The sequence below is a fragment of the Dipodomys ordii genome, unplaced genomic scaffold (assembly GCF_000151885.1).
Source record: "Dipodomys ordii isolate 6190 unplaced genomic scaffold, Dord_2.0 Scaffold3, whole genome shotgun sequence".
Taxonomy (NCBI): Eukaryota; Metazoa; Chordata; class Mammalia; order Rodentia; family Heteromyidae; genus Dipodomys; species Dipodomys ordii.
In genome coordinates this window covers 10,427,722-10,438,252 of record NW_012267219.1, presented here as the reverse complement: position 1 = coordinate 10,438,252, position 10,531 = coordinate 10,427,722, and the positions used below count along the sequence as shown (strand labels likewise).

The following is a 10,531-nucleotide window of genomic DNA, read 5'->3' as shown; positions in this document are numbered from 1 at the left end:
GGATGGGAAGGGATGGGAAGGGGAAACAAAGGAGGAGGCAACAATGCTTGATAAGAAATGTACTCATTACCTTGCCCATGTAATTGTAACCCCTCTGTACGGTATTTTCACAATAAAAATAATAAAAAATAAAAATAAAATTTTCAGCTTCAAAATATATCCCAAATGACCAAAAACTTAATATTGGTACTTACTGAAATCTCTATATAGACAATTTCTCATATGATCTTGAATATCATTAATTATGGTTTGTTTATATATGTATTAATAAGACATTAGTTATCTTAAACTCAGCTTACCTCTTTCATAGTGTAGGTGTCTTTTTGTGCACCAACAGACTTTAACAACTTCAAAAGCAATGGCTTTGGTCTAACCTATAAAAAAAAATCTGCTATCAGGTAATTGCAATATTGTTATGAAACTACAAATGTCCTGAAAAAAAGTCCAATAAAAGTAGTAAACTATTCTCAACGGTTTGACAAATTTAATCCTCCAAAAGTTGTAACAATTTACACTAAGTATAACAGACTAGGCAAACTAAATACCACCAATAATTATGTGGCTTGAAAAAAATACTGGGGAAGATAAAATATCATAAAATCATCAAGAATTAGTTGTGACCAAAAACAATACCAATTTCAAATCAGTAGACACTATTTTTCTCCTCCAACTATGTCTATCATCTGCTTACTGCCATATAAATAATCATAAATAGTTAAGACCCAATAAAACTACTATTCTACACAAATTTACAGAATCTAAGAGAAAAGAATAAAGGGTTAGGGTGAGTCCTGTTCTCAATCTCTTATTAACTAGGTTCCTTGGTTCCTTATTTCTAGAGAACTTAAATAATTCAAGCTGAAAAGGGTAATTAAGAACAAATCAGAGTATTCATTTCCATCAACTACAACTTGTACTTCTTTCAGTTGGACTATAATTCAAAACTCTTTATTAGGTTTCTACTATGTACCCAATAGTACTAGATATGGCAAAGAACTGTGATAATAATAGTAATTTACAAATAAGACATACAACGTATTTTAAGTTTGCTAACTAGACTGGGGTATACTTTTTTTCTATGAAGAGTCTGACAGCAAATATTTGAATATTTTCATGTCAGATGGACTATCTGACTTAGAAGCATAGATATTATATACAGAAATGGGAATGGCTGCATTCCAATAAAATTTTATTTTCAAAAACAGGTGGCAAGCAGGGTACTGGTAACCCTAATTACACAGAAGGATCACAACTCAAAACCAGTCCCAGCAGGAAAGTCTGTGATTATTTCCAGAAGTGGCACTGTGGCTCAAGTGGTCTAAGCTAGCCTTGAGCAGAAAGAGCTCAGGGACAGCACTCAGGCCCCAAGTTCAAGCCCCACAACAACCAGAACAACAACACAACAGGCAGCAGGCTGTAGCCCAAAGCCTACTGCCTGCCTGACTTGTAACATTAGAATAGCTGGTAGGAGCTTAAAATACTCTGTTCCTCCTCTAAGTTGCTGTAGCAACATCTGTAACATTTTTACAGTCTGCCACAGTCACACATATCTGTTACTATACCTACCTCTCTTCAACATCACCCATCCTCCCATCCTGTGTCTTAACTTTGAAACCTGAAAGCACCTCCATTTCGGACCTAAATCTCAAAAACAGATTTAAAAACACTGCCTACTTCCAACTTAACTAAAAACCTAAAATAAGAAATGTAGAATTAAATTGTTACTTTGTTCACATACTTTTTAAAAAGTGCATATATTAGAAGCTGATTTTCAGGTTAAAGAATTCTCAAAAAGGATTTGAAAACTGCTTGTTTCCTCCTAAAGTTTTTCCCTTCATGTATTTGCATGTTGCTCTTATGCAGCAGTCATGCTAATCTATTGTTTCAATTTCAGTGTATGTGCTGCCAAAGCAAGCACTCTCTAAATATTTCTGTATGCTATGTTAACTTCAAATTATATAAAATAATTCAAGATAAAAAATGTGCAATGGAAAACCATGCAGCAGTCATGCTAATCTATTGTTTCAATTTCAGTATATGTGCTGCCAAAGCAAGCACTCTCTAAATATTTCTATATACTATGTTAACTTCAAATTATATAAAATAATTCAAGATAAAAAATGTGCAATGGAAAACCAGCTCTGAGCCTCTTTATGTTTAAGGCTAGTGCTCTACCACTTGAGCCACAAACTACTTCAGTTTTTGAGTGGTTAACTGGAGATAAGGGGACTTTTCTGCCCAGGCTTGCTTCCAACTGAGATCCTTAGATATCAGCCTCGTAAGCAGTCAGGATTATAGGCATGAGCCCCTGGAGGCTGGCTCAAGTTTCTTATTAAGATTTACATGACACAGATTAATAAGAAAAACAACTATAGAGAATATAATTTGTAAAATTGTATTAAAAACACACATTCTAGATGAAGATCTAAGTATAAGAGTTAAAAATACTAGAAGAAAATACATAATATATTTTGTATAATTTTGGGTTGGGAGAATTCTTCTCAAATGTTATAGGAAAATTCAAAAGCAAACAAATCTGACTTCAAAAATTGTCCTCAATGGGGAAAATACAATAACAAGTAAATGCAGAATTTGTAAACAAAAATTAAATGCTTGAAATATAGGTATCTACTCAAGCTATTAAAAGCTTGAGTATACTCAAGCTATATAAAAAAAAATCAAAGAAAAATGGACAGATAAGACCAAATTCCAGAATAAACAAGTGATTTAGCAAAAGAAAAAATGCTCAATCTCATCAAGGGACTTGGGATATTCAAATTTAAATAATAGCACAGTATCTTGTAAGTCCAAAAAAGAGATAATAATAATAAAGACTAGTTCACAACAATGACACCTTTGGTCTCACCAAAGAAATGACTGTAACTTACAAATATGTACAATTATATGACCTTTAAAATAGCTTCAGTGTTAATACTTGTAATTCTAGCTACTCAGAAGACTTGAGGTCTGAGTCCCACGGTTTGAAGTTAGCTAGGAAGGAAAATCCCTAAGACTTTCATCAGCAGCAAAAAGCTGCAAGTACAGCTGTGGCTCATGTAGTGGAACACTAGCCTTGAGCACAAAGCTCAGGAACAGTGCAGAGGTCTTGAGTTCAAGCCCCAGGACTGACACACACACACACACACCAAAAAAAAGCTTCAGTGTCCTTAGGAGTGACGACTCACAACCTTTTGGTGAGCAAGTTACAATTACCAATCAAATGTGCATAATTCAAGATTCCATTCCCTTCCTTTCCCTTCCCCTCCCTTCCCCTTTTTTCTTCTTTTCTTTTGCCAGTTTTGGGGCTTAAACTCAGGGCCTGGGCACTGTCCCTGAGCCTCTCTGTGCTCAAGACTAGCACTCTACCACTTGAGCCACAGCACCACTTCGGGCCTTTTCTGTTTATGTGGTACTGAGGAATAGAAACCCAGGGCTTCGTGTATGCTAGGCAAGCACTCTACCACTGAGTCACACTTCCAGTCCTGAGTTCTATATCTTTCTTAAAGATAGTACTTGTCTTATGCATGTACAAAACAGTACTTTTTACAATACTCAAAATCAAGTCTTAAGAGTCTATCAGCCATGCTCATGGCTCATGCCCATAATCCTAGCCACTCAGAAGGCTGAGATCTGAGATCACAGTTTAAAGCCAGCCCAAATACATTAGACTTTTATCTCCAATTAATCACTTTGAACTGTGGCTTAAATGGTAGAGCACTAGCCTTGAGCTGAAAAAGCTGAGACGGCACCCAGGTCCCGAATTTACACCACATGACCAGAAAAAAAAAATCTATCAGTCTAAAGCTAAGGATATAGTATAGCTTAGTAACAAACTAGTTTTTCATGGTATAGTTCCTGGATTTAATCCCTAGTACTGAAAAAAAAATTCTTTCAATTTTTAAAGCACTATCACAGTTAGAATATAACTAATAAAGAATAATATTTATATTACCAAATACTATACAGCACTAAAAAACAAACAAAAAAAACCCAAACCCTATAGAGCTTACTTCTGTAGAGTTTAATTCTGATGAGTTGTAGAACATCTCTAATCTCATCCTGATCTAATCTCATCCACATCAAAATGATTTAAGCAAATGGAAATATTAATTACCTTAGTCATTACAAATCATATACATATATCTAGTTACCTGACTATAACTTACTAATGTAAGTAGCACAAACACAACATAAACTTAAAATGTTAACATATATGGGTATATACAGAGAAAGAATTTAGAAAGCGGCATGGAATACAACATTGGAATTTTCAGTCTTTACTGATTTCCTTAATGAATACCTTTAGAAATATGAACTATCTTTGTGATTTTTCAAAAAAAACTTAACAAATACTGACAAGCCAAACTAGATTACGTAAGTGTCACATAGTAGGTATTCATTGCTGAAAAATCTAGTGGTATTCATTAAAAACAAAAAAACTCTTGTGGTAACAGGCAAAGAAAACAGGTATTTGTATAGTCTTACACTTAGCACTTTCACGATGCAATTATACCTGTGAAAGCAAAAGATATTTAAGCATACATTAAGTTAATTAAATACACATTTCAAGTAAACACAGACTCTTTACAATCCAGGCTTACAAAATTACTTGATCAACCCCGTAAAGTTATACTTGACACAAAAAAATGCCTACCTGGGTCTCTTGTTCCGAAGCTGGAATCTGCGAGGTGCTGACACCACCATCAGCGGACACAGACATGTTGGTATTGCACATTGGCCTAAAGGTAGAAAACACAGGCTAAAAACTTGAAATAAACACGTCCACGAAGAAAAGAGACAGCAGCTTGTGAAGCAACGCTATCGGCGACACAGATGCCGCATCTCCGATCGCCAGTGGACAGCAGCTGAGGAACAGGCAAGGTTTTTAAATATCCCCAGCTGGAGACAAGTCAGGACTTAGCTCCGGTGACAGCACTCTCGGAACGTGTCCGAACTTGACCAGCCCAGCAGGAAAAGCTGACTCAATCCTGCCCACGAACCTGCTCGATCTCGCCCAGACGCGGCGCGCGGCCCGGGGCTCCCGCAACCGGACAGACACCTGTCAGCGTCGCGACCCTCGGCGCGCACGCGCAGCCCGAGGCCCCGCCGCAAGCCCCTGCTCACGTGGCCTTTACGCCAAGCTTCCCAGGAGACCCTCCGGCCCCCGCCCCGCCGCAGAGCTAGCCCGGAGCCCCGCCCCTTCAGGGCCCGAAGCCCCGCCCCCTCCCGGCCGTGACGCCCAGACCACCCACTAGCAAAGCCACCGGGCCGCCGCCACGCCCCCCGACCCTCCACGAACCGCACAAAGGCGCCCGCGCGCCGGGGGGGGGCGCCGCCACACCTCCTGCACCACCCGGGCCTGGCCCTCGCTTCCGGGCGCGTACCTGCTCCTCCCCTCGGGGTGTCTCGGCTTCGAGTGCAGGGGGTCCTTCGAGGTGCCGGAGGCGGGGACCGTGGGGCGCTGCTTCCAGGCGCCTGGGCTCCCTTCACTGGAACGCGCACGGAAGCCCGACGCCCTGGGGCTCAGCGACCATTTCGCTCGGAGATTCGGGCCGCTCGGGCGCTCGAACGTACTAAGTCTGAAGAGAGAGGTAGCGCCTGACGGCGAAAGCGACAGGACGACAGCCAGAGGGGTCAGGGTTTACCCCTCAGGCTCGGTTTACGGCTCCATCTTCCGGGCACGAACACGGGGTCACCCAGACCCTCGCAACGCGTCCGAAGTCCGCGCCGCGCGCCGCCTCCCTCCTCCCGCGGGGAGCGCGCCGGAAGCTGCGGCCCATCCGCACTTTTGCGCAAGCGCGCCCAGCGCCAGCGTCTCAGCCAATTAGGGGACGGGCTCGCTTCTGTCCGGGCGCGGGGAGCGCGCGCACGCGCCGCCGCGGCGGAATCCTGCGGCTGCGGAGCGGCCAGCCTGGCGCGGTGCCCGCGTGGCCTGCGCGCCACGCGTGGCCGACTGCGGCAGCTGTTAGGTTTGTTGTTGTTGTTGTTTATTTCATGTTTACACCGCTGACCGCAGAGAAACTGTGGGCAAGTTGGTGTCCCAGTAGTTATTGCTACCAAAAAGAAACCAAAATGAACAGCTGTTATTTAAGTCCAGGACGCCAGCTGTCTAACTTTCAAACCTTGAAAAAGGTAGAAATCGCCTCGGCTTGGGTCTGCAATCCTAGCTACACCGTTGGCAGAATTGGGAAGGATGACAGTTTAAGAAGCCAGTCCAGGCGTACACACAGGAGATCTCAACCCATAGCTGGGTGTGGTGGCACACAGCCTACCATTCCAGCCACAACTCAGAATCCTAAGGAAACAAGACCCTATCTCAAAGTAACCAACAAAAACAGTTCTTACTTGTTCGTGCTGAGGATCCTGGTTGGGAGTTAGCCTGGGCAGGAAGGTCCAGGAGACTCATCTCCAATAAACTACCCAGAAAAAGCCAAAAGTAGCTCTGTGGCTCAAGTGGTAAATAGAGCACTAACCTGGAGGGAGGGAGGGAGAGAGAAACAGACAGACAGACAGGACAGACAGAGACAGAGGGGGGGGGGAGAGAGAGATTCATGGATAGATCCCAGGCCCAGAGAAAGAGAGAGAGAAAGAGTTCAGGGACAGATCTCTGGCCCAGAGTTGGAGCCCCAGGACCAGAAAAAAAAAGGGGGAAAAAAGGCTGGAAGTGGACCTCAGCAATAAAGTGACTGCCAGTAAGGTCCAAACCCAGTACTAACAATAAACAGCTGGATGCTAGTGGTTTACGCCTGTAAGCTGAACTCTGGAGGATGACGGTTTGAGCCAGCAGAGGCAGAAAAGTTCGATAGACTCCATCTCCAAAGCAACCAGCAAAAAGCAGGGCTGACAGCTTGGCCCAAGTGATAGAATGCTGGCTTGTGGCCTTGGATTCCAACCCCAGTATCATAATAATAATACCAGCAACAACAACTAGAGTACAAAGGGCTGGAGGAGGGCTGGGAAAGTGGCTCGAGGTAGAGCCCTTGCCTTGCATACCTGAGGCCCTGGGTTCGATTCCTCAGCACCACATAAGCAAAAAGAAAAAAGCCGGAAGTGGCACTGAGGCTCAAGTGGTAGAGCCCTAGCCTTGAGCTGAAGAGCTGAGGGACAGCGCCCAGGCCCAGAGTTCAGGCCCCACGACCGGACCCCCCCAAAAAAGGGCTGGAGATGTGACACAAGTGATAGTCTTGACTAGGAAGCTGAAAGATGATGGTTCAAAGCCATCCAGCTTGAAAAGTCCATGAGACTCATCTCCAATTAACCACCAAAAAGTGGGAAGTGGAGGTAGGCTCAAGCACCAGTGTAGATCTAAAAAGCTCAGACAGATCACCTAGGGTTTGAGTTCACGCCCCAGTACCAATACAAAACCAAACAATGCTGACCACTTGTTGATGTTTGCCAGCATCCTTAGGTTATTGTTTATCACTTTGCCCTTCATTTTTTTTCACAATTAGCCACATTTGTGTGTGTGTGTGTGTTTCTTTATGGCCACCTTGCTGCCATGAGATGAGATACACCAAGTGTCTTTATAGTTTTGTGAGTTTCTTTGTTTTTGTTTTGTGCCAGTCCTGGGGGCTTGAACTCAGGGCCTGTTGTTATTTCTGAGCTTTTTGCACCCAAGAATAGTGCTCTACCACTTAAGCTACAACTCCACTTCAGTTTTTTTGGTGGTTAACTGAAGAGAGGAGTCTCACATACTTTTCTGCCAGGGTGACTTAGAGCTGTAATCCTTAGATCTCAGCCTCCTGAGTAACTAGGATTACAGATGTGAGCCACCAGGGCCCAACCTAGTTTTAAGTATTCACTGGTAAATAAAAATCTACCCACAGAAGATTCGCCCTGTACTTTCTACCTGTATTTATTAATGATAGCTGATTAATCTTTAAAGCACAGTAACAAGTAAATTTTTCTGAAAATTCACAATATTTTTGAGACCAGTTAAAATCACAGAAGTAAATACACTGCCTTGCCAAGTGTCTGGAACCAAACAGTGTTGATTTAAAAAGCAAAATCCCAGCAAATTTATTTCTATTTTCAAAAGCAATCACTTAGCGTTTTATACTAGCAAGTTCAAAATATTCAGTACAATTAATATGCAATGTAACTACTGTCCAGAATTCATATCACTCCTGCTTTAAGTGTGTATATGTGTGTGTTCACATGGGCTTGCAAAAATGCATGCACATGCACACACATCAGGCTTTTCAAACTCACTTCACTTTTTTTTTGTTGTTGTTGGTTGTGGGGCCTGAACTCTGGCCCAGGGCTTCATGCATGCAAGGCAAGCACTCTACCACTAAGCCCCTTTCCCAGCCCTCACTTCACTTTCTTGTGACTAAAGCTCTATCACTTGAGCCATACCTCTAACCTGGTATTTGTTTGTTTGTTGTTTTTTTTGGGGGGGGTCCAGTCGTGGGGCCTGAACTCTGGGCCTGGGCGCTGTTCCTCAGCTCTTCAGCTCAAGGCTAGCGTTCTACCACTTGAGCCACAGTGCCACTTCCAGCTTTTTCCTTTTTGCTTATGTGGTGCTGAGGAATCAAACCCAGGGCCTAAGGCATGCAAGGCAAGCACTCTACCACTGAGCCACTTTCCCAGCCCATAACCTGGTATTTGTCTAGTTAATTGAAGATTGAGTCTTACAGACTTTTCTGCCCAGGCTGGCTTTAAACCACACGCCTCTAGATCTCAGCTTTCTGAGTAGCTATGATGATAGGATTGAGTCACTGGCACCTGGCTAAATATATTTTTAAATGAACCGCTACAAAAGTTGGAATTCTCATGTTCTTAATTCCATTTTTCTTTTGAAGTAATTGTAATGATAAATCAAAGTGATCATATCTAGAGTCTTTTTATACATTGATTATAAATTTATACTTTGATGGCTTTCTTTTTTGTTGTTGTTGTTGGTCGTGGGGCTTTGACTCTGGGCTTGGGCGCTGTCCCTGTGCTCTTCAGCTCAAGGCGAGCGCCCTACTGCTTGAGCCACAGCGCCACTTCCTGCTTTCTAGTGGTTTATTGGAGATAAGAGTCTCACATACTTTCCTGCCCGGCCTGGCTTTGAACTGTGATCCTCAGATCTCAGCCTCCTGAGTAGCTAGGATTACAGGCGTGAGCCACCGACACCCGGCTTTTGATGGCTTTCTTACAACCATGAAAAAACAAAGCTTGTGGATATTCTTGTCTATAAAAATACTTTTAAAGTTTGATGTTTGCTGTCAGTTTTAAATATATGCCCCTTTATTGCATTATAAAAATACCATCCATACCTTTTTCTAAGTTTTAAAAAAATGTGAATGAAACCAGGCACTAGTGGCTTACACCTGTAATCCTACTACTCAGTGGACTGAGAGCTGAGAATCATGATTTGAAGCCAGCCTGGGCAGAGAAGTCAGTGAGACTCTTATCTTCAATTAGCCACCAGAAATCCAGAAGTGGAGCTGTGGCTCAAAATGGTAGAGTGCTAGCCTTGAACAGAAAAGCTCAGGGACAATGCCAAGACCCTGAGTTCAAGTCCCACAACTGAAAAAAAAATGTGAATGGTGTTTATTGTTACTATTGCTTTTTTTCCTGCATCTATAGAAGACCATGTGACTTTCCTACTGTAATCCATGGATGTAGTAAGATTATATTGGTGGAATCTGATTTTGACTATTTTTTGTTGTTTGAGTGTGGGTTCCAAAGCTTGACCTCTACTTCCCACTTTTTGGTGGTTAATTGGAGATGAGTGTCACTGACTTTCCTGCGTAGGTAAGTATGTACCTTGATCCTCAGATCTCAGCCTTCTGATAGCTAGGATTCCAAACTTGAGATACCAGCGCCTAAACCTTACTTAGTTACAGTAGTATTGTTTTGTTTTTGTTTTACAGGACACAGATGAACTTGTAACAGGAATAATACAACAGGATGATCTGAGCATAACTAAGATCTTATCCCGACTTTAGCATTTCAGAGGTTTCAGTGGCAATTTAACACTGTTGAGAACTGTTACTGACGTAAATTCAAACAAGACTCAAATCATGTGCTAGGGATCTAACCCAGGGCTTTCCTCAGGCTAAGCATGTGCTTGACCACTAAGCCACTATCCCTAGCCACAAGGCCCAGTTCTTTGCTTGAGCTCTGGTTCTCATTGAAGCAACACAGACTGAACTCACTTGACCAATGTTAACAGAGCGAGTTGAAAGGAAGGATGGGAACAACAGAAATGGCCTTTTGAAGAAATGAAGAGTTGGTAATCTCCTATTGAAGAGTTTCTGATTGGATCTTATCTGAAAGTTGCTGAACTACTCATCCTTTGTCACATAGTGACTTAGTTGACACAGAATGAGCAGCATTCTCTTTTTAAATGCTGGAGTTTCTCCAAGCCAAGTTGTCCCTAGGGAAAGATGGCAGAGTTACATAGTTTTTTTTAAGTAATTGTCCATGGGGCTGGATGACATGCCTATATTCCCAGCTACTCAGACTGAGGTAGGAGGACTGCTTGTGCTCAGGAGTTCAAGCTCTAGTTTGGGCAGTATGCCCAAATAACAAGATTTTT

The 10,531-nt window shown here is 42.5% G+C and overlaps 1 protein-coding gene across 1 annotated transcript in view; it reads right to left on the bottom strand.

Annotated features, from left to right (window-relative positions):
• Mdm2 (MDM2 proto-oncogene, E3 ubiquitin protein ligase) overlaps nucleotides 1–5,752 on the bottom strand; it is a 24,873-nt gene extending 19,121 nt beyond the window's left edge. Inside the window, exons 1-4 of the mRNA XM_013022766.1 lie at nucleotides 5,664–5,752; nucleotides 5,385–5,579; nucleotides 4,655–4,739; nucleotides 301–374 (exon numbers count right to left, since the gene is read on the bottom strand). Of these exons, the coding sequence (XP_012878220.1) occupies nucleotides 301–374; nucleotides 4,655–4,739; nucleotides 5,385–5,579; nucleotides 5,664–5,671 (362 nt within the window). The 5' untranslated portion in view covers nucleotides 5,672–5,752. The remainder of the gene's footprint in view (nucleotides 1–300; nucleotides 375–4,654; nucleotides 4,740–5,384; nucleotides 5,580–5,663) is intronic.
• Between the last annotated feature and the right edge of the window lie 4,779 nt (nucleotides 5,753–10,531).